General features: G+C 36.9%; 1 protein-coding gene across 1 annotated transcript in view; it reads left to right on the forward strand.

Annotated features, from left to right (window-relative positions):
• The window catches only part of ENPP3 (ectonucleotide pyrophosphatase/phosphodiesterase 3), a 69,337-nt gene that overhangs the window by 24,736 nt on the left and 17,098 nt on the right, over positions 1-27,503 (forward strand). Inside the window, exons 10-20 of the mRNA XM_022556704.2 lie at positions 1,055-1,120; positions 1,626-1,698; positions 5,965-6,073; positions 7,440-7,568; positions 7,951-7,982; positions 10,724-10,851; positions 16,381-16,447; positions 18,423-18,510; positions 19,828-20,006; positions 21,705-21,756; positions 23,357-23,511. Coding sequence (XP_022412412.2) covers positions 1,055-1,120; positions 1,626-1,698; positions 5,965-6,073; positions 7,440-7,568; positions 7,951-7,982; positions 10,724-10,851; positions 16,381-16,447; positions 18,423-18,510; positions 19,828-20,006; positions 21,705-21,756; positions 23,357-23,511 — 1,078 coding nt within the window. The remainder of the gene's footprint in view (positions 1-1,054; positions 1,121-1,625; positions 1,699-5,964; positions 6,074-7,439; positions 7,569-7,950; positions 7,983-10,723; positions 10,852-16,380; positions 16,448-18,422; positions 18,511-19,827; positions 20,007-21,704; positions 21,757-23,356; positions 23,512-27,503) is intronic.

Raw genomic sequence — 27,503 nt, forward strand, 5'->3', positions numbered from 1 at the left:
CTCTGGTCGAGCCGTCATCCTCTTTTGCCTGCACTACTGCAGCTGCCTTTTTACACGTCTCCCTGTTTCTATTTCTGTTCCCTATAATCTATTCTCAGTTTATTAGCCAGAATAATTACTTAAAAGAACAAGTCCAATTATGACACTCTTGTGCACCAAAAACTTCAACGGCTTGCAGTTTAGCAAAGAGTAAAGCCTACAAGGCCCTTGTGGTATGAGCCCTGCTGTGCCCCTGCCTCTCAGACTCCTCTCCAGCTACTTTCCTGGGTTCTGTCACTCTGCTCGAGCCATACTGACCTTTTCGGTGACCCCAACATACCAGGCTTGCTTCTGCTGTAGGGCCTTTGCACAGGCTGTTCCTCTGCCTGAGACAATCGCACTCCATGTATCTGTACAGCCCACTCCCTCACCTCCTTCTGGCTGTAGCTCAAAAATTACCTTCTCAGTATTGTCTTAGCCTTATCACACTAAGCTTTCAAATTCAAATTCTCCCACTCCAGTTTCTCAGGGCCCCTTGTTCTGGCTCTAGTCTTGTTTTTGTTTTCCCATAGCATTTTTCACCTTTCAATACACTCTGTAATTTATTTATGTGTTAGGCCTATTTATTGTTTGTCTTCCTTGACTAGAATGTAACCTCTAGCAAGGACGTCGTCTTTGGTTTGCTCACTGATAAATTCTGTTTAAAATGAACAAATCATGTCTGACCAAAGATAGTGCACATAAATGCATAAAGGAATGAAGTAAATAAAAATCAACAAATTGAACTAATGGATAGTAATTAATGGCCTTCTATTTTAATCGGGGGAACAGTGAAGGAAGGATGGATGAGAAGGAAAGAAAACAATATACATTGAATTTATAGTGAGTCGAGTGTATCTCCATATAGGTATTGAAAACGGGAATCCCTTTGAGTAGTACTGAATCCCTTTCAGTACTTTTATAATATGTGGACACAAAATATCTGAAAATATCAACCTGCCTTCCTGAGCAGGCATATAATGAAGTTATTTTGATATGATTAATTTTTAAAAATTATTTTTACTTTTCATTTCAGAAGTGTCACATATGAAGAAAGGGTCTTTACATTGTTAAAGTGGCTGGACCTGCCCAAAGCTGAACGGTAATATCTAGTGTCAGGGAAGTGCTGGCACAGCGGGACGTTTGTGGGCATAAAATGAAAGTATTTCTTAGTTTAAATTACCATTTTGGAAAAAAACTTGGCGTTTCCTTTTTACGGGCATTTTTCAAGAATTATTCTTAAAACCAGACATTTAAAGACAGAACTAGTGTGGCAGAGAAAAGAGTCAGCAGAAAGTCATAAAGTAGGAAATACAGAGGGCTGTGGCTCATCAAGAGAGGTCTTAGCAAGAACAAGACAGATTTTCAGCACTGAGTCAGACAAGTGCTTACATCCTGGAAGGTCTCATTTACTTCCTGCTAGACCACTATCCCTGCCAAAGCCAAGCAGAACCACTGAACCACTGGGCCTGGTTGTAGAGAAGGAAAGACCGGAGAGAAAGAGGAGGAAACTGTCACAAAGTTCCAGACCTACAAATCTCCCACACCCAACTTGTACCTTTATTCCAAATGGGTAACGTCTTTCTCTGTTTCAATTTTACCCCTAGACCTGATTTTTATACCATATACGTGGAACAACCTGATTCTGCAGGACATGCTCAGGGACCAGTCAGTGCCGCAGTAAGTTTTTCTTTTTAAACAAAGCTAAAATCATCTAGCCTTCACCCACAGCGTGAAACGTTATTCTTTAATTTCCACTGAATACAAGTGTATTTGATATACATGAAGACATAAAAATAGTTAAAAGTCTAAATGATTATCTGCTTTAATAACCACAAAATAGTTAAAAGTGTAAAAAGAATATCTGCCTTATTAAGCACATCTTGATTAATTTGATAACACTTATTGAATACTTAGATGCAGCATCGTTATCTCACATCACGAGAACATCAAGGCTAGATCCCGTGTGTCAACTTAACATGTTAATGTAGCCCATTTCGAGCCATGTCACCTGAAAGTCCATCGTGGAATATATGGCTGTCTATTCAAGCACAGCTCCAATCAGAAGTTCCTTATAATTGGACAATATATTATTGCATCAGGCAGAGTTATTCGCCTTCTAGGCCCCCATTATAATTGAGGTAGACTCTTCAATACTTGTTACTTCATTATCTAAACCATTTTGTATTTACTACAGAAATATAGTTCTTAAATATGATTTTTTTTTAAAAAGCAGATTCTCTTCTAAAACCCACTCAAGGCTGCATTGTCTTGGACATGATATAAAGTTGCAAAGGTCCCCATGAGTATGGCGTTTCCTTACCCCATGGAAACTCATTTAACAGTTTTCCCCAGTTGCAATGCAAGCATATTCATTCTGGCAGCATGACTTAGGTGTTTGTCAGAAATGCCCTTCTTCCTCCTTTTCATTAAATCAAAATGATTTCTAATGTAAGCCCTGCTCAAGTCTGACCACTCTGAACCCATTAGTCCTCTTTTATATTCCTACACCACCCTTGAGTGTCTCACAGAATCTAACACTTAATCAGGTTATTGTAAGGGTGAATGGCTTAGTAACTATCTAAAGCATATTCACCATTTCTTCTTTTCCATTTTAATTGTTATCCCTGCTTTACATGATCTGAGAGGGGGTACTCTAATCTGCCTTTGTCTGACCCCTACAGCTGACTTTAGGTGCCATATCTTTTTCTTCTATCCAATGCTCTAGTTTAGTACCCAAATAAATTTTAAGTGTAATTTGGAAAAGGGCTGCCAAGGGGACGATCAGGTTGCCCTGAGAGGTCTTTAGGGGCTAACCTAGTCTTGGTTGGGGATGGTTAGAAAGTTCTCTGAATAACAAAAAAGATAAAAATTTCGCAAATGGCCTGATTAAGGGAAGAGCTGAGCACATTAGAGGAACAAATGGACAGGTAGCTAGACAAGTAGACAATATGATAATGGTAAAAATAAGAATAGCAGCTAACTCTTATTGTGTGCTGCTCTGTGCCAGGTGCTGTTTGAATTGCTATATGAGGATTATCTCTCACTAGTGTCAGGAGCACTGTGGACCAGGGGAGAGGGCTAAGAGGAAGCTTACAGAAGTAGGCAAGCGCCAAACCATGCGAGTTCTTCTAGGCCATAAGACGTGCAATGGGAAGCACTGAGGCATTTTAATCAGGGAAGGACATGATCAGATCTATGTGAATTTAAATATCACTTTTATCATGTAAGAGAAATGGGCTAGAGAGAGCAAGGGAAAGTGGGGAGACATGAGTTAACTTTTACAACATTTCAGGAAAGAGATGATAGTGACTTGGACTGTTGTAGTGGCAACCATCATGGATGGAAGAAGGTATATTTAAGATTCATTTTAGAGATGGACTTGATATGACTTGGTGTGAGATGGGTGATGCGGTGGGGGAATCAATGGTGATTTTCGGGTTTCTAGCATAAGCAGGCAGTTTCTCCAATAAGATCACTGAAGGGCATCTTCTTGGAGGTGAAGATCATGTTGTGACTGGGGTGCCTGTGACATCCAAATGGAGATGTCCAGAAGGCAACTGAATATGGATTTAAAGCTCAAAGGAGATGGCGATCAGGTCGTTTGGCAGCATACAGATGGTGCATGGAAGCAGAGATGTCCTAAGGAAAGAAAGAGTGAAGAGTGAAACTAGAAGGATTAAGACAAAGCCTCATTTAAAACTTAAGAAGAGGCCAAACAGATGCAGAAACTGGAAGGCTTTATGGCTTTGCTATTGCTATTGTTAGGAGGCTGGCATCTACTCACTTCACGTTCAGTGCAACGTGCCATCTATGGAGTGTGTACTTTGTGAACAGCTCTGTGCTTAGGAAGCAGGTGATGAGTTTGGTCGCACAGTCCCTTCCCTGCAGGGGCTCCCATGCTCCTGGGGAGACGGACACAGGCACAGATGATTTCTAAACTGTGGAGAGTCCAAAGGTAGCGGGATGCCAGGGTGCCAGGGGAGGACAGAGGAGGAAGTGCTCTGAGTGCAGCCGGGAGGAGTGAGTAGGTGGACTGTGTGAAAGGGAACATAATTATGCTGTGATGACAGGTGGAAACCATGACTCTCACTGGCAAACCAGAGTGCGTGGTCACCCTGAGAATGAGGGTCAGGAAAGTGTCATGGAGTTGACGATAGATTTAGCAGTATATAGAGATGATTTGAGTTAAAGTCCTGCCCTGTCCCTTAGTAACTGTGGGATCAGCAGCATGTCACTTAACTGCTTTAAACCTCAAGTTTCCTGGTCTCTATAGCTGGAAATTCCAATAGCACCTTCCATGAATATTTGCTGAGAGGTTTCATGAGATAATGCACTAACACTCTTAACAGTAATTGGCTTGTAAAATCCTTTCTCAAAAAAGGAAACAAAAGGCAATCATTGTTATAATAGTACTAAGAAGATTAAACATTTTTCCCAGTCCTGTGGGGAAAGTGCTATTATATTTTCTTATTCACTGAAAAAAGATGAGGTTATGTTAGTTAAAAGTTATTCGCTTAAACCTTAAGTCAGTTAAATATACTATATCAATAAAGTGTAGAAAAGTCTAAAAATACAAAAGAATATAAACAATAAAATAAAAATGAACTCCAACTCATTATTCAGAGACAATCACTATTAACCGTACCTTGATATATTTTCTTTTGGTTTTCCATATATGTGACTTTACTATGAAATGCTGAATATATTTAAAAACAAAATTGGATTATGCAATATGTATGGGTGTGTATACAGTTTGGCTTTAATTTTTTAACTTTAGCATTGTACTGTGATCATCTTCCTATGCCATTGTTCTTTAAAAATATTTTTTAAGTTAGTTTTGACTGGAGTATAATTGCTTTACAATGTTGTGTTAGTTTCTACTGTACAGCAAAGTGAATCAGTTATACATATACATCTATCCCCTCTTTTTTGGATTTCCTTCCCATTTAGGTCACCACAGTGCATTAAGTAGAGTTCCCTGTGCTATACAGTATGTTCTCATTAGTTATCTATTTTATACATAGTATCAATAGCGTATATATGTCAATCCCAATCTCCCAATTCCTCCCATCCCCACCCCCTTTCCCCCTTGGTATCCATACATTAGTTCTCTACGTCTGTGTCTCTATTTCTGCTTTGCAAATAAGGTCATCTGTACCATTTTTCTAGATTCCACATATATGCGTTAATATACAATATTTGTTTTTCTCTTTCTGACTTACTTCACTCTGTATGACAGTCTCTAGATCCATCCACGTCTCTACAAATGACCCAATTTCGTTCCTTTTTATGGCTGAGTAATATTCCATTGTATATATGTACCACATCTTCTTTATACATTCCTCTGTTGATGGATATTTAGGTTGCTTAAATATTTTTTAATGGTTATTGAGTATACCTACTTAAGGATATGGTATAATTTTTTTCTCCTATTTAAATTGTAAATAAATAATGTGATGAATATCCTTGTATGTTTCTGGACAAATGCCCAGAAACAGAATTATTAGGTTATAGGGTATGCCCCTTTTAAACCCTCTGGCTACACATTGTCACACTGTTCTCTGGAACACGTGTAACCATTTAGGCTCCTATGGAAGTGTCTATGGACTCTTCTCCCCAGCACTGGAAATTATCATGAAAACCTTTGCAGTTAAATAATGTTTGAATAATGTTGAAGTTGAACACTTTTTCTCAGGTATTTATTGGCCAGTAGTCTATTTCCCTTTGTAAGGAATATGGTTTAATTTTTTTTTTTTGTCTATAGAAATATAGGGAAGTGGTATTTGGTAAATGTAGTACGGGTGCTGGGCTCTGATATCCTATTTCAAAACCCAACAATTTCAGAGAAGGAAATTATTTAATTTTTACTTGATTAGATAATGGTTTGGTTAATTAAGCCTTAATCCATGAAGATAATCTTAACTCCAATGTTTTTTTCCTTAGGTAATTCAAGCCTTACAGTTAGTAGATTACACTTTTGGATTGTTGATGGAAGGCCTAAAGCAGAGAAACTTAGTCAATTGTGTCAATATAATCCTCTTGGCTGACCATGGTATGCTTTCTTTAAAATCATATTTTATCATTGATTAAATCTTATCACTTTGGGGAGCATACAAAAAAATAGAGATTTTTTAAAGTCTATTTCTAGACCTAGAAGCTCTTAAATGAGCAAAGAATGAGCTTTGTAGTAGGCTGTGATGAATAGAGGACTAAGATTTATACTTTTAGTTTAATTATTCTAACATTCACTCTGAAAAATCTATCCATACACTTAATTTTCTATATATTTGGAGTTAGTAGCACTTAACAAGGATGTGGCTGGGCTGTCATCATAAAAAGTGTCTTCTTTTCAGTGAATGATTCATTCATATAGATTGGCTGCAGTTTACTGAATTGGCTAGTTTTACCATGTTCTGTGTATTTTTTTGGTCATGTGAATAGACTTCTATAAAGTCCTGTCACTCCACATTTCTCTGCTTGAGGGTAGTTCTCCATTTCAGTCAGCCTGAATATTAAAAGAAGTGAGACAGACGTCATGCCCTCTGCAACCTCACTTTTAAAGTACTCATTCATTCAACAAATATTTTTTAAGCGCTAACTCAATGCCAAGTATTTTCCTTGATGTGGTGTGGTAGGAAGTACATAAAGCAGAAGTGGACCTTTTCTAGACAGGGTAATCTAGATGGGGTGAGAAGAGGAAAAGGGACACGTCTGCAGGATATTGTTTATATCTTACAACAAGATAATGTGAGACATAGCCATTTATTTTAAGTTTCTAAAATGGTTCCCTAATACTTTGACCCATTGTTTTAAAATCGAAGAAAATATTTTAATGCATATTTTGTTAAAAAATTATAAAATATAAAAATAATAAAATGAATGGTAAAAATAATAAAAATATGGATGGAGTCTGAAGAATCTTCAAATAAAAAAGGTTTAACTACCAATTCTTTTTTAAAGCATGTGCTTCTTATATAAATTTAAATAATACACTTATGAAAAGTAAAAATTATCTAGACTTTGTTCTCTTGCTTAATGTATTGTTTTATAAAAATGCATGTTATTTTTTGATTTAAAAATATATCATGTTGCTTTATGTAAAATCAGATGTTATAAAGATTTAATTAGCTTCCTACAGAGAACTTTCTTCTTCGAAATTACTTTAACAGATCTACATTGAACAGATGATCTGTTTATAATTCCTATCTGTTCTTCTCTTATAAACATGATCCTTGTCTTCCACTGCCAGGATTTTCAAGGCCTGCTAATTAGAATAATATAATTGGGTAAATTGTAAAGGTTCTCAGTCAAACTTGGTTTGAGATCTGTAACATAAAATATCTCCTATTTGATCTGATCAAAGACAACCGATTGTTACCATCTTATACATTCAGTGAATACTTTTTTTTTTAATTCAGGAATGGATCAGACTTATTGTGACAAAGTAGAATATATGACTAATTATTTTTCCCAAATAAACTTCTACATGTATGAAGGACCTGCCCCCCGCATCAGGACTCTGAATATACCTCATGATTTTTTTACTTGTAAGTATGAAGATGACCACATAAAAAAATAAAGGTAATACTGAAAGCGAATAACCATAGCCTCCTGATTCTGAGGATGCGGGGATTACCAGGCCCCCTCTTCTCACCTCTTGGGAAGACCACACAGAAGCAAATGAGAAAATCCCATGTTTAATTACAGTCTGTCATTAAAGTCTATGGTAATGTCTAATATTGTTAAGTTAAAATATACTCCATTCTTAAATGCTAAAATAGTTCTTTGCTTAAAGTACTTTTTTACTTAATTTTACCAGATCACAGTCATTAATAAATGTCTGTGTCAAATTCACCTGAATTGTTTATATTTTTTTGCAGTTGTCAGGTATCAGTTGTAATGTGATTTACTTCTTTTTCTTTTGAACAGTTAATTCTGAAGAAATTGTTAGGAACCTCAGTGTAAGTATACAGTCTTCTAATACATATGTTTAAATTAATGGATGTCTTTAATCTAAGTTTCAAGAAAGCTGTATTCTATATTTTCAAGTCCAAGCCATTTGTAATTTATTTCTTAAACCTCCATCAACTTTATTTTAAATTCCTGTCAGTTGGTTTTACCTTAGCTGTTTTTATTTTGGAGTTGACACCACCATTGGAAATTTGTTTGGGTATCAGAGGCACTGACTCCTGAATTGAATGGGCTGATGTTTCATTCAAAGGAGCTGGGCTAGTGAGCTTCAGGGGGCATCATTCTTCATATTTTTTGTATGATTTAATATTGGAAAATAGTGAAGCACAGATATTATAGATCTTTTTGTACAGGTCAGAAAAATCAACTGCCTTAAGTATAATTGTAACTGCTTTTGATTGGTTCTTGCATCCCAGGTTGTAAGTAAATAAGCAGGACAAATTCCGGATAGCTTAAAGCGGTCGAAATATTAAAATATTTAATATTTTTAATATTAAATGAAATATTTATTTGTTTTATATTATATATAAAACCACCATTATATTAAATGAAATATTTAATATTAATAAAATATTCTTCTATGGTGGTTTTAATGGTTCTATGTTTAAAGTATATTTGCAAATATACATCTATTATATGGATTCATGAGTTTACCGTGGCTTGGGATAGGGCTAGATTTATTTACATATAGGCGATATGCAAACATAGTAAAAACTGTGAGAATAAAATGTGAATCATTGAACGCTGAAAATGTGAATAAGGAAACACTGGGGAAAGAGTGGTTACTATAACCTGGGACCCACTGCAAGTTTGAAGTAAGAATGAACGCTTGAGCAGAAATTCTTTAGTGTTAGTCACTCCTTTTGTCTCTTATACCTAATATTCTGATCTTGAGTAAGCGTGATGGATCATCTCACTCCCTACTGGTGAAGGTGGTGAAGGGTGTACCTGGAATGTGCCCATGCTGACTGGAAGGGTAGTGGAGAATTTCCAGCAAATGGACTCTCTAAATCCACATATCATTTTCCCTTTTTTCCATCACCTCATGATCCATATAGCTGTAGTCCTATTGGTGAAATGATGGCAAATGTCTAATAATCCTAGCGGCGCAAAGGGCTTGGATACCGCAGGCTTTGGAAATCCATTACATGGCATCACAGATAGGACCAGGCCTGGAGCTGCAGAGCCCTGAGGAAATGGACTATCATTTTATGAAGTAGCCCATTATTCCCAGGGAAAAGTTCCAAGTGGTCGTACAATATTTCCAGGAATGCTGATTTGTGGGCCTATATTGAGCTTATATTGGACAAACATAACCAAACATGAAGTGGCAAGTTCCACACATTCTGGCTGCATGACAGACAGCAGCATCAACTTTGTTCTTAGATAAAAGGACCAAAATTATGTCTCAACTCTAGTGTCTTCATCTCAAATTCTCAGATGCAAAGAATAACCCCATACTTCTTCAGAGGTTGGCAGTGTACCACAAGTTTTCTCTGGATTTACTCGGGCTGTACATCCAGTCAGCAAAGTGCGCCTCATCAAATGATCGGCGGTCCTTAAGGGCACATTCTAGTCCCTTGGACCTTTGAGGAAGCTGCATCCTTGGCAGCTGCCACAATGTGCTTGCCTGGAAGTTACAAAAATAGCGGCTTAAGAAAGAAGTAATGATACATGAAAAAGTAGAAAAATAAGAAGACTGGAAAAGTAGGCAAGAAAAAAAAAATCTGGCAGAAATATCTGTGCAATAAATAAGTTTCTCTGCCCTTTTTCATTCTATAACTCTCTTCACTCTCCCACTCTCTATATTTCTTTTAAATTTTTAAAATCAATGTTGTAGTGTCTCTTCTTTTTCTTATGCAAATTGAACATGAGATAATAGTGACACAGACTTGAAATATTTATGAGATTGTTGAGGCTTAAAATAAATAAGAAACTGAGCAAGTAGAAAACAATTCATTTCCCCTTATCCTTACCTGTATTTTTTTTTTTTCTGTTGTTTCTCAAAAAAGTCGAGGGAGAAAAAGGTTCTTTGTAGTTCTATTTCTCATTTGCTCACTTTTTTTACATGTATAGATACCAGTATGATTTGCACCTTTACCAAGTTTTTAAATACGCCATCTAGTTAACAGCAGTTATTATTAAGAAATAAAATTTCATTCCAGTTTGTGAAGAGACCCATGAATTTTTCACAAGTGGGAGAACTGGACTAGATTTCAAAAACTATTGACTTGATTTGAAAATTAAGCAAATGTAGGTTATTTAAAGGGTAAATTGAGTCAATTGTGAAGGGATTTTTGGTGCAATTTAACTAATTAAAAATTTTTTTACTCATATTTATTAATGTCTATATAAGACTTTTCATGTATAATTTAGACTCCAAATTTGTAATTGCCACTCTAAATACAAACTTATATTTATTCTCTGTCGAAAAAGGAGGGGAGATTTATGGTGGTTTAATGTATATACACAAGAATAAAACTTCAGACAGCAAACAATATAATTTACATCATATGTTAAATTAGAACTTAAATATTGTTGCAACAATTAAAAACAATATAACTAGAGAATGTGACTACACATAATAAGTTTAATGTTCCTATTTTATTAGCCAGACTTAAATCCTCTTACTTTTAAAAAGTGTTTAACAAATCATCTTAGGAGGTGAAATTGTTGAATTAATTTGCATATCTTATAGGTGTCATGAAGAAATAATTTACCTCTTTTTCAGTGCCGAAAACCTGATCAGCGTTTCACACCCTATTTGACTCCTGATTTGCCAAAACGCCTACACTATGCCAAAAATGTCAGAATTGACAAAGCTCATCTTCTGATGGATCGACAGTGGCAGGCTGTGAGGTCTGTGTGCCTATTAACTTATCTCATAATACTTTTTTTTTTTGCGGTACGCGGGCCTCTCACTGCTGTGGCCTCTCCCATTGCGGAGCACAGGCTCCGGACGCGCAGGCTCAGCGGCCATGGCTCACGGGCCCAGCCACTCCGCGGCATGTGGGATCCTCCCGGACCGGGGCACGAACCCGCATCCCCTGCATCGGCAGACGGACTCTCAACCACTGTGCCACCAGGGAAGCCCTCTCCTAATACTTTTAACAGCCATCTTTCATTATAAATTTCCTTGACCTTACCCTGCTATTATGATCACATGAATTTTCCTGAGTATGACAATTTCTTGACCTTTTATATGCTATCTAGCACTTCTGTATTTGAAATGACTGTTAACGAGGTTGCCCGTCTTAGCCTACTAATCTTTACAATGTAGACGAGAATGAGGAAGAAGGCTGACTGTCGAGAGATTATCAGAACCAGCACATTCTTAACCTCTGAGACCACTGTGGTCTCCTTTAGGTGGCAGACAGGATATAAAGATGGCATCAGTTGTCTCAGAGGCTGGTAATGAGTAATGGATTAGATAGCTCTTTAAGATCTTTGTCATCTTTGTGGTTTTTCTGAAAGAGCATGCTTATGGCTGTAAGGCCAAGCTAACCAATTAGTTGTAACATTTCTTTTTTTCTAGCTATAATTGTGATTCATATTGATCATTGAGCATTTGCAAAATATAAGGCCATTTTGAGAAAATATAAAGCATTCTGAATCATTCTATCCCCAAATAACCAATTAATTAATTGACTCAACAAAATGTTATTGATGCTTGCTATGTGTGTACCAAACCCTGTTCTAGGCATTTGGGATACAGGAATTATTCCTGCCCTCCTTGTCAAATGGAGAAGCCTGATAATAAGCCAGTAAACAAATAAATACACACTATCTGGTAGTTTAACTCACATTCCGTATTTTTGTATTTTATTCCAGTATTTTTTCCATATGCATAAGTGGATATAAATAGAAGATATGTTTAGTAAAGGAAGAGGAGACAAAGGAAGAGAGGAAGTTGGGCTCTAACATAATAAATGTGTGCAGGATGAGGAAATGGAGATTTGCTAGAGTCTATTCACCGAGATAACAGGAAAGCCAAGCAGGGCACCGCTAGGCCAGGGAGTGTGCAGTTTAACACGTGGCCACTAGATGACACTAACCTTTCTTCTTGGAATTGGAGTTTCATAACCCTTTGGCTTAGTAGGCTGTCCTGTGGGTCAGGACAGCATTCTCTAAAAGAAGATTAAATTACGTGAGATAAACTAAGCTTTACTAACGTTAAATATGTAAGATTTTTAGTAGTGTGTGTATGTAATATATAAATGTGAGTGAGTTCTCCAAATATTTACTGTTGAGTATGAGATCAAAGGAGTTAGGAGACCAATGGTGCAAAATGAGAAGGTGCCCATCAGTTCAACAACATGGACTATGGGTTATAGAAGGAGAGCCCAGCCACCAGGATACCTCTGGGTTTCACACATTAATACTCAGTCTCAAATTGTGAGCTTTGTACATGTACTAGCTAGCAGTCAGATGTACATAGAGCAGCAGCCCCAGAGCTCAAGTCCAGGCTCCATACCTAGTTTGTTGTGAGAACATGCACAGATAAATATCTCAGGTCTTCAACTGTCTCATCTGTAACACAAGACGAACCTGGTTTTACTATTCTCTTGCTATTCATATACAACGTAAACTAACTTACATCAGAAGAAATGCTGACTACAGCCCCAATCAGAGCAACAGGAAGTCTCATCTGATTAAGTCCTGGGTGTATCCTATCTCCAACCCTTAACACATGAGTCTCAGGCTACCTGTTTTCTAAGTTAAAATATGTCATCTTTAGTTATAATGTTCAATATTTGATAACTAGATTACCTTTTCAAATTATAGCAAATTTAGTGTAATCTATTTTCCTCCTTTTCCTCCTTATTTTGCCCTTTATAAAATGTGTTAGATTTTACTAATTTGGGGAAACCCAATCATTTGAAACTAGTTGAAGTAATGTTAAAGTTCCCTTTTAGATAACATGAATAATAGCTTTTTATGTTATGACTGGAAACTGACAAATCATTGATTTGTCCAGGCACGTTTCTAAGAAATGGAGATAGGCACAGTCCCCACCCGAAGGATCTTCACCCAGGGAGGGAGGATGACAACAGTTATAATCAGGTGTAACAACTGTTGCACTGGGATCAAGTACAAGGCACAAGGAAACAAAGAGTGATTTCACACCCCAGGTGCGGATGCCAGAGAATGTCAGAGAACGCTTCCTCGTAGGTGTGATTCCTGCTCTGGGTTTTGAAGGCTCAGGATGGGTTAGGCTAAATGCTGTCACATAAGTGGGTCTCCCTGTGCAGTTGTCTAGTCTGTGCATTGTACAGAGGCACTCAACCAAGGAGACGAGTGGGAGCGGGAATCTAACCCTTGTTCAGCTCACCAAGCCTGGACAGGCTGTGTCTGCAGAGGAGAAGGACCCCTTTTCCTTACTGGAAGGCACTTCTCTGCTTGCCACACCTTGAGCACTGCCAGGCTGTGTCTTCTCAGATTTGCTTCTTTCTCTGAATTCTCTGCTCAGAGCAGTGGAGCACCTTTTTTTTTTAAATTATTTTTTTATATTTATTTTTGGTTGCATTGGGTCTTCGTTGCTGCGTGTGGACTTTCTCTAGTTGTGGCGAGTGGGGGCTGCTCTTCACTGTGGTGCGCAGGCTTCTCATTGCAGTGGCTTCTCTTGTTGCAGAGCACGGGCTCTAGGCACACGGGCTTCAGTAGTTGTGGCACACAGGCTCAGTAGCTGTGGCTCGCGGACTCTAGAGTGCAGACTCAGTAGTTGTGGCACACAGGTTTAGTTGCTCCGTGGCATGTGGGATCTTCCCGGACCAGGGTTCAAACCCATGACTCCTGCATTGACAGGCGGATTCTTAACCACTGCGCTACCAGGGAAGTCCCTTTTTTTTTCTTTTTTAAGTCAGTAGCAGCTCTGGGGCAAGGAAAGGTAGAAACAGAGGGTCAGGTTTCCAGGCAGAGGGACTAGATTCTATGAATTGCAAGTAGTTTCGTTTTGCTAGAGCACCTAGTGAATGAAGCTGCCTTCATTCAGGTCCTCCTGCATGAAGGACCTTATCTGTCAGGACTAAAGAGTGTGACTTTGTGAAAAGAGTAGGAGACCACTGGGAGATACAAGGTGGCTGGAGGTGAATATATTGGGATTTGCATTTCTGAGAGCTCACTCCAGCTGCCATATGGAGGAGGATGGTCAAGCAAGTGGCAGGGAGGCCAGTTAGAAAGATGTGTTGTGACCCAGTCTTCAGCGTGGTGACAGCCCCAAGGGAGGCTGTGGAGCTGTAGGGGATGGTAAAACTAGTCAGCACACTTTTGGGAAAGTATGGTGAACTTACGACCCAGATTTTCCAGAATAGTACCAGTTCATTATATTCTGTCTTCCATTTGTACTCATTAAAATATATGTTTCCATTTCCAGCAGGGACATATAGGGTTAAATACAATTAGGGGTGTGTGTATGTGTACGAGTTATGTGGGAAGATTTTGGAGTTCAGAGTCAGGATAACCAATTCAGGTCAGATCTAGCTTAGAATGGTGGCAGTAGAGGAAAGCGAGGGAAATGTGACAGGTACGACAGAGAAAGATAGGACTTGGCAACTAACTGGGTATCAGGAGAGAAGACTTGCTCATTGCCCATGTGTGTCATGTCCCAGCTGTGGCAGAGGAACGGGGCCTTAATTTTGACTTTATTAATTAGACATGGAGAAGATCAAAGAAATTTTTTCCAAAAGATTTTAGATAGTACTTGGAAGTTGAGCTAAATTATGAAAGATAAAATCAACTCATCTTTTCCAAGTGCCAGCTTCCATTTTTCCATATGTAATTTCCAGAGGCAAATTAATGGTTGGAAAGCTTGAATGTGAGCAATTAGAAAAGCAGACTTCTAAAGTTTTCACTTGGAAAGCAAAAAAGAGAGGTTTTTCTAACAATATTTTTATCTTTTGCTTCCAAATATGGTTTTGTAATACTAAAGTTTTCTAATGAAGATGGCTTAGGGGTTGGAAATATAAAAACAAACCAACAAAAACTAGATTTATCTGAAAACAGAAAGATAAAGGATCAATTTTAGAGAATTTTACCAATGGCTTAGTTCAAAAGACTTTTCCTTTCTTTCATTAATGAATACTCTAGCTTCCCACACAGAATTTAAAACTTAATTATACTCAATCAAATAGCTCCAGTAATCTTGGGGAACCAAATACATATAGAATAAGTATAAAATATTTTTTAGAACAAGTTATACCTCATACCAACAATTTTATTGGCATTAACTAAGATGACATGAACTGGAACCTCAGAGTAACTGAACTTAAACCCCCTATTAAAAGGACTACTCTTGCTTTCCCCATTCTAGGTGGTACTTAGTTTCTTCTTTCTTCCCTCTATTGGGTAGAGTTGAGTGTGGCCTTGTGATTTATTTTTTATTTTGTGATTTATTTTTTATTTAAGCTGAGTGAGAATCAGTTATGAATTTTTTAAAAGTTGATTTTTTAAGACACTAAAGTCCTGCTCTCAATTAAGGTTACAATGTAAAAAACAAAAACTGTGCCTGTGTGTGTGTGTGTGTGTGTGTGTGTATTTGCCCAGGGGTTGGGAGCTGGGGATTGGGGAAACAAATGAGAGATATTTTTTAAGGCCAACATTTGGAAATATTAGTCATTTTCCCTTTAGGGGCCTAATTTGAACCTGTATAACGTTATTGCTTTTAAAAAAATCTAGGTTCCTCTATCACTATTTTGTTTTCAAGTATAAAAACTAACTACATATAAAATTGCTAATACTGCTCAATCCAAAGACTAAAATGTGAAAATGTAGGCAAAATATAAATGAATTAAATTTGAAAAGTCTTTCAAGTAATAGAACAACAACCTATGGAAGAAAATCCCAAAAGTTAAAACTAAACTCTGACTTTACAGAATATACTGGCTTTTCCTTCCCAAGTATTATAATTAACTTGCCCTGAGTATTCTCTATTCATATTTTCATATTATTTCCCTAGATATCTCTGACCTAAAATAGGAATTGATATTTTTTCCCAGTTCCAAAGATTTATTTTTAAAGCACTGAAACGCTTAACATGTTAATCAAACTACTCTTAATCACACAGACATGGATGTGTAAATGTACAGGTAAGCCCGAAGACAAAGTTTTTAAAAATCAGTGCCTTTGTATATCCTCCTCTTAATGTTTAAAAGCCAAATACTTTGAATTCTATTTATAGATGCTGGAATTCTCCTTCCTTCTCTCCTACCACTCTTTGTTCCTCTGTGGCTCTGAATTTGAGCACGAAAATAAATATATTTATGCTGTTGTTGACAGAAAATTTTACTTATATAAAAGGAGAGGCTACATCAAAATCCACTAAAGCTCAGTTTGCAATAAGGTCTCATATTAATAGATTCATCAGAGTGTAATAATATTATTTCTTTATAGGACTAAAGCATTTTCATCCTGTGGAGGAGGCAACCATGGTTATAACAATGAGTTTAAGAGCATGGAGGTAACTTACTGCTTTTTTCTTAAACAAATATTTATTGAGCACCTACTTTGTGACGGACAATGTTCAGGACTCTTGAATACCTTTGTGAACAACACAGATAAAGACCCCTGCCCTAATGAAGTTTTCATTCTAACAGGTGGATATAGACAATTGACATAACAGAGCAATGTATGGCTGGTATGTTAGGAGATAAGTGCACGGGAAATAAAGAAAAAGTAAAGCAGAGTAGGTGGAAATTGGGGGTGTTTTGGGGTGACATGGGGGCAGGGTGCAACTTTAACTAAGATGGAGATGGTAAGATTCATTGAGATGACGGTTGAGCAGAGACTTGAAGAAGGTGCAAGAATTAACCTTTCAGGTATTCAGGGGACAGGTGTCCAAGGCAGAAGAAACAGCCAGTGTCAAGGGCCTAAGATGGGAATGTGTCTGATATGTTGGAGGTGAGAGAACTTTTGTTAGGCTGTTAGGATATTAGACCATGGCTGCCACTGATTGGAGAGGAAAGAGGGAGAGTTAGTTTGATATGTTAAATTCAAGGTATTTATTAGGCATGCAAGTGGAGATGTTACATATAGGCAATTAGAGAGTCTACCTAAAGGGATAAAAAAATTGAGTTTTGGGTATATAAATTATTTCGAAGATATGTGACTAGATAACATTCTCAGGGATTGAGCGTAGGTGGAGAAGAAGAGCAAGTACTGAGCCTTAAGCACTTTTCCTTGAAGAGATTGGGAGACACAGAGTTACTAGCAAAGAGACCTGGGGGTAGAGCCAGTGAGGGAAGAAGAAAACCAGGAGAGTGTGCTGTCCTTGGAGCCCAGGGAGGAAACTATTTGAAAGAGCCCATGAGTAAAGTGTAGCCAATATTCCCCCCTCAGTAAAGCTTCATGATTTTGCAACCTGATTGTCTTATCTAGTTCCATTTGTCACACACACACACACACACACACACACACACACACATGCCCCTTTCCAAAGGAAGAAAAATGTGTTAGGCTCTATATGAATATACTGCCTCTTAACATTGTCATGATGAATTATATCTCTTTGTAAATACTTGAGAAGTTTCTGGAGACAGCATCCTTCTCTATTAATTAGGGTACTATTTGATAATTGAGTTAATTACTGCAAGAAAAACCTATGCCTCCAATTCTTTGCTGATTATCTTGGGAAAATATATATATGTATATTTATATTCCTGTAGCCTGAAAAGAATTGCCTATCTGTGTTTGATACTGTTCTTCTAGATATTTAGAATCTAAAACAAATTAGATCTGTTATAAATAATATAAAGTTACCTTTAATTATTTAAACATAAATAAAAATATTTAGGTCTCTTCATCCTAAACGTAAATGGGAGATGTCCTTGAGAAATGAGTGAGCAAGTATAAGTTGTGCAAAAATATTTAATGCTTAGAAATGTCAACATTTTTTGTCATGTAGTAGTAACATATGTGAACAATGATAAGAAAGGAGTATCAAAAGAATATATGATGTTGTATGATGAATTTCTGATTTCTGTTGTCCAGATGTTGTAGAACTGTGTGGGCATCAGTTGTCCAGTGTTGCTTGTATTCTCCTAGTCTGTTGACATAGGAGGTGCTATGGAAGCAGGCGGATTTAGAAGTAAACACAGTATGGATTATATTTGATTGGACTTGGTACAACATCTCAGGTGGAAATGTTGCAAAAATCATTTTCGAATCTGGAAAGCAGCCAATATTTTACGATAACTATAAATGGAGCATTTAAAAATTGTGAATCACTATATTGCACACCTGTAACCTATAATATCGTACAGCAAATGTACTTCAATAATAAAAAAAATACTGTTAAAAAAAAACCTGGAAAGGAATTCTTAAAGAGGCTTAAGATACAAATAGAAGAGCTGTTAGAAAAAGAAAATTGTGTCTCTTCCAACATCTGTTTTTGAGATTACATGGCATCTAGTAATAGGTGGACTATTACTGCCTAGGCTATCTTTCTGGCACATGGACCCAGTTTTAAACAGCAGACTGAAGTTGAGCCATTTGACAATATTGAAATCTATAACCTAATGTGCGGTAAGTATACCTATATAACTTCAACAATCATATATGAATTGAGTTTTAAAAATATGAATTTTGAAGCTGGTGATAAATTGAATCCCAGAAGTAGATGCTCTGTCCTAAGGAGACGGAAAGTAGAAAAGATGAGGTAGAATTATTTACTATTCAGAATTATTTAGCGGTCAATGTGAGTTCTTTTCATTTTGTTTTGTTTTAGTAATGATAAACATTAGACCCTGGGAGACCAACTTTTCTGTTAGTTACTACATGAAAATTTAATTTAATAGAGCTTAGATAAATAAAATTACACTTCCAACTTTTCAGAGCAGGGATAACAGCAAAATCAGAAGTATTTTCTTGTAATTACAGAGAGAAAGCTTCTGCAATAAAAGGATGGTAAAAAAGTCCTATTTGGATCGACACATTACACTCAATGTTAAAAAACAGTAAAGAATTAGAGTTTTGGGGACTCCAACCTACCTTCCTGCCTATGTGCTTCCCTCAGACCACACATCATTTAGCTAGGCAAGGCAATGAATTGAGTTGCAATTTCACCTTTAGCTACAGGAATTTGGGAACATAAGTACACTCACAGTTGTCACTCTTCATCTTGCCACTGGCCTGTGGTAATTGAATGTAACTTAGAGACCAAAGAGTATCCATTTAAAAAATAATGTGTTGTAGCATTAACTTAAATTCTTTGTTCCCAAGCCTGAGTTTATGGTCAGGGCTACTGGCCCTTTCCAGGAAAGGTTTAAAAAGAACTAGTTAGGATTGCAGTTCTAGGAGAGATCTCTTTGGTAGTCCTCAGCAGGGACTTACAAGGTTATGTTTGTGCAATATTTGTATGTTCTGCTTTTATAGGAAAAACTATAAAGAGTTCTCTAAATTTTAAGCAAAATTCACTAGTTTAATATTTTAAAAGTATCTGTACTTAGAGTATTTTCCTATAATTAAATAAATATACTACAAGTAAGATTGTAAATTATTTAAGTTCTTTAAACTTGTTTTTACTAAAAGTGTAGCTTTTTTATGCTAGAAAACCATGATATACTTAAGGCACAAAGTGATCATTTAAGCAAAGATGCTTTTCTCCGGAGGAACAGAAACAGTTCATAAACACTCCTGTGGCTCATTTACAGCAACTGTTCCTATTTTCTAGAAAGACTAGGTATGGAAATTGGGAGGGGAGGGGGAAGCTGCTAAACTGAATGGTGTGTGCAGCAGAATTTATTAAAGGAAGTGAACACTAAGTGTTTTTTTTCTCCCATCTTCCGCATAGATGTTGTTGCCTTCTAATTTAAAACTACTTTGAATTTAATTTTTAAACAGATCTTCTACACATTCAACCAGCACCAAACAATGGTACCCATGGTAGTTTAAACTATCTTCTGAAGGTGCCTTTTTATGAACCATCTCATGCAGAAGAAGTGTCAAAGTTTTCTGTTTGTGGCTTTACTGTTCCATTGCCCACAGATACTCTAGGGTGTTCATGCCCGGAGCTACAAAGTGTAAGTAATAACTTCATGTATCCATAAGAATGTAAAGGGGCAAACTCATCTACAACCAGAGTAGCTAACAACCAGGTTTGTGTTCTAGCTCAGATATTTACTAAGAGAATATGTGGTTTCTCTGAACCTTATCTGGAAATGAGAGGTCCATTGTAAGATTAAGTATGTGAATATGTTTTGTAAGCTGGAAAGCACTATTTGGCAATTGTTAATCCACGGTGAGCTAACTGTCCGTAATCGTTCAAAACAGTGGAATCCTGGGGCTCTCTTTGATTTCCCTCATAAACCATCTTTCTTACAGCTTAAGAATCAGATGGTCATACTCGGTTATTTCAGAGCAGAAATAGCCCGCGGGGGCAGGGACTGAGATCTGGCATCTGACACACCCACTAGGGTCGGTGCTGCGGAGTCTGCTCAGCAGGAAGCCTAGCATTTAAAGTGGGAGGTATTCTTCTGGGTAGTAGTGAAGAACCCTTTGATGAGAGGACGCTTGGAGGCTGTCTGACAGACAGTCAGCATTGGGAAGGTCTTTTTAGTGGATCAGATGCCCAGCTGAGTTCAGCAGCAGGATTTCAGATCCCAGGAGACTCTCAACCAGGTGAGATTCCAGTGCTAAGAGGCGTCTCCCAAAGGCAAGCAATCAGAACAGGAGCTCAGAATGCAAGGACCAAGCCCCGCTGTGAGAATTAAAGCACATGGGTGGGGCTGGGATATCGGAATGGAATTGGAGCCCACTATCGGGACTCCATCAAGCTAAAACTAATGTCGAGGTGCATTTGATGCCAAGTCCCAAGGGTGGCTGTAAAGCTAAATAAATACCAGCTGCCTCAGGTAAGAATTCTTAGAGCCAGGGGTCAGGGAAGGCTTTCCATTCTCTGATCCTCAAAATAACATCATATCACAGAAATAAATGCATAAGTAAATTACCAACCAAAAAAGATTTAAAGGGGCAAAAGTCTAAACTTTCCAGTAAAAATCAAATCCATCCTGAAAATCAGAGTAAATGTGTGGGTTTCCTACTGCTCCAGATAACCTCAATGGAACCACTATTTAAAGTAATAATAATAAATATTATAAAGTGGGTGTTTTCTTCCCCACTTTAGAGATAAAGAGGGTTCCGAAAAGTTAGGTAAATTGTCCAGTGTCACAGAAGCTCAGTCTGTGTGACTGCAAACCCCAAGTTCTTCTTTGTAAGGAAGGTCCCTTCCTGCTCAGTGTGGTCCCAGGATCAGCTTCTGCATCACTTGCAAGCTCATTGGAGATGCAGAATCTCAGGCCCCCCGAGCTTCGGCTCACACTGAACCAGAATGTACATTTCAGCAAGACTCTCAAGGGAGTTTCGTGTGTGTGTGTGTGTGTGTGTGTGTGTGTGTGTATATATATATATTAAAGCTTGAGAAACCCTGGGATGTTGTCATCCCAGCTTAGTAATTGATTCCAGCTACGGTCAGAATGATCTGCCCCATCATCAATTACATCTTTGCAGACTCCCACACAAAAAATGTATTCCTGGGAGTAGCAATGTCTCTATATTTCTGAGGTAGTGGCAGAACTGGAATTTAAACTCAAGTTAGTCTGGCTTTTTTGTTCCGTAGTAAAACATTCATGTGACTACTGCAGAAATAATCTTGATCACCTTTTAAAACATGTGTTGTTACTATGATTCACTTTCTCCCCATCTCCCACGTTATCTTGCAGAATGCTGACATTGAACGCGTGAATCAAATGCTAAATCTCACCCAAGATGAAAGTAGGTCAATAGAAAGCATGTTAAGTCTTCGATGTTTAGACCTAACAGAATACCATATTGCCTTTTGGAGGTTCTCCAAAATAAGCTTCCAGGTTCTTCTGAACATAAAGATTTTCTTGCCAATATACAAGAGGGAAAAATGCCCCAGATCTAATAACAACAGTAGCAGCGTGGAATAGTTATGATGGTCTCAAGCACTCAACAATTCCTTGAAATGGTGGTGCGTTGTCTACAGTTCCCTATTCACTTTTTTAGATGTGAAGAGACAAACTGCCTGGGTTTAAGTCCTATGTCTACTTCTTCCCCTCTGTGTAACCTGGGCCAAATTACTTAACCTCTCTGTGCCTCAGTCTCTTCTATAGTAATGGTACTCACCTCACGTAGTTGAAAAGATTGAAAGAGTTAATCCTTGACATGTACACACTGCTATATTTAAAATAGATAACCAACAAGAACCTACTGTATAGCACGGGGAATGCTACTCAATATTCTGTAATAACCTAAATGGGAAAAGACTTTGAAAAAGAATAAATGCATGAATATATGTATAACTGAATCACTTTGCTGCACACCTGAAACTAACACAACATTGTTAATCAACTATGCTCTGACATAAAATAAAAATTAAAAAAAAAGAGCTAACCCATGGAAAGAATGTAGAACAGTGTCTGCCCTGGAGCAATATTATTATTACCTGTTATCCCTTTTATTTTTTACTTAAAAAATTTTTTAACTGAAGTATAATTGACATATAACATTTTATTAGTTTCAAGTGTACAATATAATGATTCAATATTTGTATATATTGCAAAATGACCACCACAATAAGTCTAGTTAACGTCTGTCCCATACATAGTTATAAAAACTTTCTTTTTCTTGTGATGAGGATTTTTAAGATTTACTCTCTTAGTGACTTTCAAATGTGCAATACTGTGTTATTAGCTACAATCAACCTGTTATCTTTCAAGTATTCTTGTATTGAGCTCTCTAGGCCTGTTTCATCATTGTAAAATGGAAATACCTACTTTTAGAGTTGTTACGAAGACTAAATGAGTTAACATACGTGTGTACTTAGAATGGTGCCTGGCACACAGTAACAGTTCAGTAAATACGTTGGCTGTTTTGACAATCTTCTTATAATCTACTGAGTGTTATTCCATGGCATGAATACCCTGCACATTTTTTAACCATCAGTAATTGGTGGAATTTAGACTAATGGCAGATAATTAAAAATGAATAAATACAGTAGGCATACTTTTAATAAAATTCCAATTTCTTTCCTAGGACAATTACGAAAGTAAGTCATCTTTGTTATAAAGTATGTGCTTTTGATTTTAAAGTTTTATCTCTTTGGATATGTCTTGTGAACTGTTAGCTGTTTAGCTAAGTAATTTATCTAAGCCTTAGTTTTATAATTTATAGAATGGAATAATAACACCTACCTCATAGGGTTGTTGTAAGACTTAAAAGAGGTTAAATATGTAGAATAGTTATCAGAGTACCTGGAAAATAATAATCCATCAGAGATGGGTAGTTACTATACATAGAAACATTTGCTAATTTTCACAAACATTTTAATTTTATGTTATTTTTATTTTAGTAACAACAACAGAGAAACTAAATTTGCCATTTGGAAGGCCCAGGGTTATACAGAAGAACAAGGAACTCTGTCTTCTTTATCACAGGGAATATGTCAGTGGATTTGACAAAACTAGCAGGATGCCCCTTTGGAGTTCATATACAGTCCCTAAACCGGTAAGTTCCTGTGTCCATTGATTCACGCAGGCTGGAAAGAAATTGTAGTTCTTTACTATACTAAAAGTTGAATTTTGATTTGCAGTAGAGATCCCAAAGGGAGCTCAATGGACCTGTGGCTTGTATTGATAAGACAATGTCCCAGGTTTTACTTACAAGTACTTGTAGGTGCTACATGGGTGCAAAAGAGGAATACATTGTGTTTTGCCTGGAGAAAGCAGAGTGTTTACAGGCCAATTGGTTAATTGGTATGGCAGGTAGAAAAGAAGATTTCAAAGAGAAGCAACAGGAAGTACAGAGGCACACATTTCATTTGGTATTTCCCAAGTATATGGTGGGTGCACCTAAAAGGTGATGGTAACTAAGTTATAAAGGGTTTTGTTATTTATTTGATTACTTTAAAATACTATACTATCTGCTGTGTACCATGGTAGGCACGGTAAATACAATGTGAATAAGATGTAATTCTTCCCTAAAGGATCTAGTACTCTAAGAAGCCAGGCTAGACTTACATGTATAGGTGTCCTATGTTACAGGTCTCTGCAGATTGAGGTTGAGAATCCAATTGTTCAAATCCTCTTACCTCTTTCACTATCTGGCAAACTCCTTTTCAATTAATGTCACCGGGACAATTGGCTACCATAAGAAAAAGAAATATTAGATCCCTACTTCACACCACATACAAAATTAAATTGATGGTGAATTTATAGACCTAAATGTGAACAGCAAATCCATTTTTCCTTTGTGTATATCTTTATGACCTCAGGATAGAGAAGGATTTCTTAGGACACAGAACAACAACGAAAACAAAACTTACATAGAGGAAACTGATTAATTTACTACATTAACATTAATGTGTGACCAAAAAAATGAAGTTATGGGTGGGACAATATGTTTGCACTGCATGTAAGAAACAAGTGATGAGTATACAGAATACTAATTAGGATCCGGAATAGCTAGTAAATTTCTACCAATAAACAAGAGAATGGCAAGCATCTTAGTTAATAAATGGGCAAAGGATATGAACCAAGCAATTGAAACTTATTAGCAATCAGGGAAATGTAAATTAAAGCAAAAATCAAAGTCTGCCAAAAATCAGCCCAAACACTCCTTCATGGCAGGAATGGTTTTATTTAACGTATCCCCCGGCACAATACCGCTGCCCAGTAAATGGTTATTGAGTGAATGCATCAGATAAATTAATCCCAACCATTATTTTTAAAGAACTAAAGATGAAGCAGTACTTCCAACCAGAAGGGTAAATAAATAATCAGGAAGCTGTTTTTGTAGAGAAAAATCTTAGTATTTTATATACAAAGATTCTGATGACAAACCCCTACCTATTACTGTTCTTGTTAAGGGTACAGATCTTCCATCTCTTTTTATGGAAAGGAAATGATTGGTTGTATCCAGTTTATTTACTCTTCTTGTTCCAATTCAAGATTTCTGGAATAAGCATATTTTCCCACTACTAATTATGGCTTTATGTGTTCTGAAAGTCAACTCTCCCGCTGACAATGGTTTAATTGTGGTCAGTGGTAGGAGAGCACTAATGTTGTTTTCCAACGTGAGCAAATATTTTACAAAGTTACCTGAGTTCATATGTATGGTTAATGGCAACATCACTTTCTTAATATGCACAGTGTTCAGTTGTCTGTGATTTTCTTCAACATGCTATGAAGCGTACTACGAAACAATAATATGAAGTTATTTATTCCTTAAAATAATTTCTATTTTGGTTTTGATTTTGAGAGGGGCAGTATATTCAAGGCCAGTTTTATTATTCAATTCTCTATTTTGAAAAGTCCAGGTACCAGGGATTATGTGGAGTTAAGGGGAATGTTTATGTGTTTAATACTTTCTCCTGCTGTCTTGCATTCCTGAATTTATATGAGCTTTAACGGAAACCAAAGGCAGAGAGATTTCAAGGGGTCTCAGACTAAGAGTTTAGTACAATTCTTTTTTTGTTATTGTTTTAAAACTAGCTTCTTTGTTACCCAAAGTTCCTGTCCTTTCAGGATCCCACAGAACTACTTGTGTATTTCTCCTTCCATGTGAGAGGATGGAATTCTAGCAATTTTCTGCTTTCTAATTCAGAAATTGCTCTGTTAGTATGTCGTGGTTCAAGAAAATTACATACAAGGATGTTTTGAGAGTCACATAGAAATGTTGTAAATCAGCTCTGTGTCTGAAAAATCAGACTTTAAATAAGCACTTTTTGGAGCATGGATCCAATTGGCTTGTGTCTTTAAGTTTTATGGAACTTTTGTTTTTCTGTGGTTTTGGTGGGTTTTCTAATTGTTGTTGTTGTTATTATCTCAGAAGAGTTTGGGGGAAGTAGCTGTGATTTGAAATCACGGTCCTACAGCAGTTGCTTCAAAACCATTAAGGTTGATCAGACTGTATAAGGGTTTTGCTTCTGGCCCTCCTCAGTAGGAAGATGAGAATTGTTTTTTATGTTGTTAGGTGGAAAATTAAAAATAATAGCAAGAATTACAATTATTTAGCATATCTAATTCAGAAATTGAATATGAAGTCGAAGGGCTTTTTCAGAGAAGAAAATCTAGTACACTTTGAAAAATCTCCCATAACTAAATTTTTACAAAGTCTTTTTTGATTCTAAAGCTTGTTAGCACTGATATTGTAAATTATGACCCAAATGTGTTTTGTGAGTCTTTAAAAACTAGGGACATTGTTGTGTGTTGCAAAAGGTTTTTTTTTGTTTTTTGAACTATAAGAAATATTTTTCCCTATAGAAAAAAATCACAACCAGAAAAACAATTTAAACGTGTATAATTATCCTTACCATAAGGCAAGATCACAATTATCCAATCTTCAAATAAATATGTTTTAGCTTTGACATTCAGTCTACAGATAAGGAGAGTCTATATAACTTCAATAAAAATAGTTTTATCCCTTGTTTAAGTTCTATTTTGTCTCCATGCCAGACTAGAAATGAAAGTATCTCACTTTCCTGTCTGTGCTTATCATCTACTTCCCTTGAAGAATTTTGAGAACTAGAGTTCAGATTTCATCTGAGTGTCTGAATTCTATTTATTGTTTTCCTGACTTTCTATCCCCTGGCTTAAAAAACTCTAAGGAACTCTGAACAGATGGAAGGATGAAACTATTTGTGTGTGTGTGTGTGTGTGTTTCTGTAGGGGAGTGGTGGGGTAGTAAGGTGGTAGTTCACTATGCCTTTTCTCAAGAGCCCAAGATTCAGAAATGATGTGACTATACCTCCCCTCCATCCTTCTAGAGAGCTGCCTACTGCATGATCTCACCTTTATAAAGGAGGCCATATCCTGTCTTTCCCAGTCTTGATGTATTTATATTTGGGGGTTCAAGTTTGATATATAAGAAGCACATCTAAGATTTTCAGTTAGCAGAAAACGTGTAACTTTTTTTTAGTACTTTCTGACTAAATACATCCTGGTCCTTTTCTCCCAACCCAAAGTCTATGCCACTTTGAGAAAATAGTAAACATTTTGCCCAACTGAATTGTTTGAGCACAACTTCCATAGCTGCAGGCACATTAAAATTACAATAAACTTCCCTCCTTAAGATTTTTATAATTTTAACTATTGAATATAGGCACTTCGCTTTCCCTATATTGTGGAAAATGCATCAATGACTGCATTCATATATTATATATTTCTTGAAGTAAAATGGTAAGGTGTGTGGTAGGAAACATCAACTCACAATATTCTGGGTGTCTATAGGGCTGACTGGGTTGGCTGTCAATCTCCCTAGTTCTCCCACTTTGCATCGTCTCTATGTGCCCCTTTACACCAAGTGAAGAAACCTGGTCATTCAGAATTGTTCACTATATGTTTCTGAAAGAATATAAACAAATGTTTTTAGCTTTCTAGTATCTGCACCAGAAGGAGAATGAAATAAATGATGGGAGCGGATACACTGCATCTAATACTAATATCTTCATATTTCTTGGTCTACTCCTTGTTTTGGTGACTATATCACTGAGGAGCTTC

Source organism: Delphinapterus leucas, chromosome 12 (assembly GCF_059928025.1).
Source record: "Delphinapterus leucas isolate spDelLeu-1000000601 "Yukka" chromosome 12, BTC_Dleu_Yukka2, whole genome shotgun sequence".
In the NCBI taxonomy this organism is placed as follows: Eukaryota; Metazoa; Chordata; class Mammalia; order Artiodactyla; family Monodontidae; genus Delphinapterus; species Delphinapterus leucas.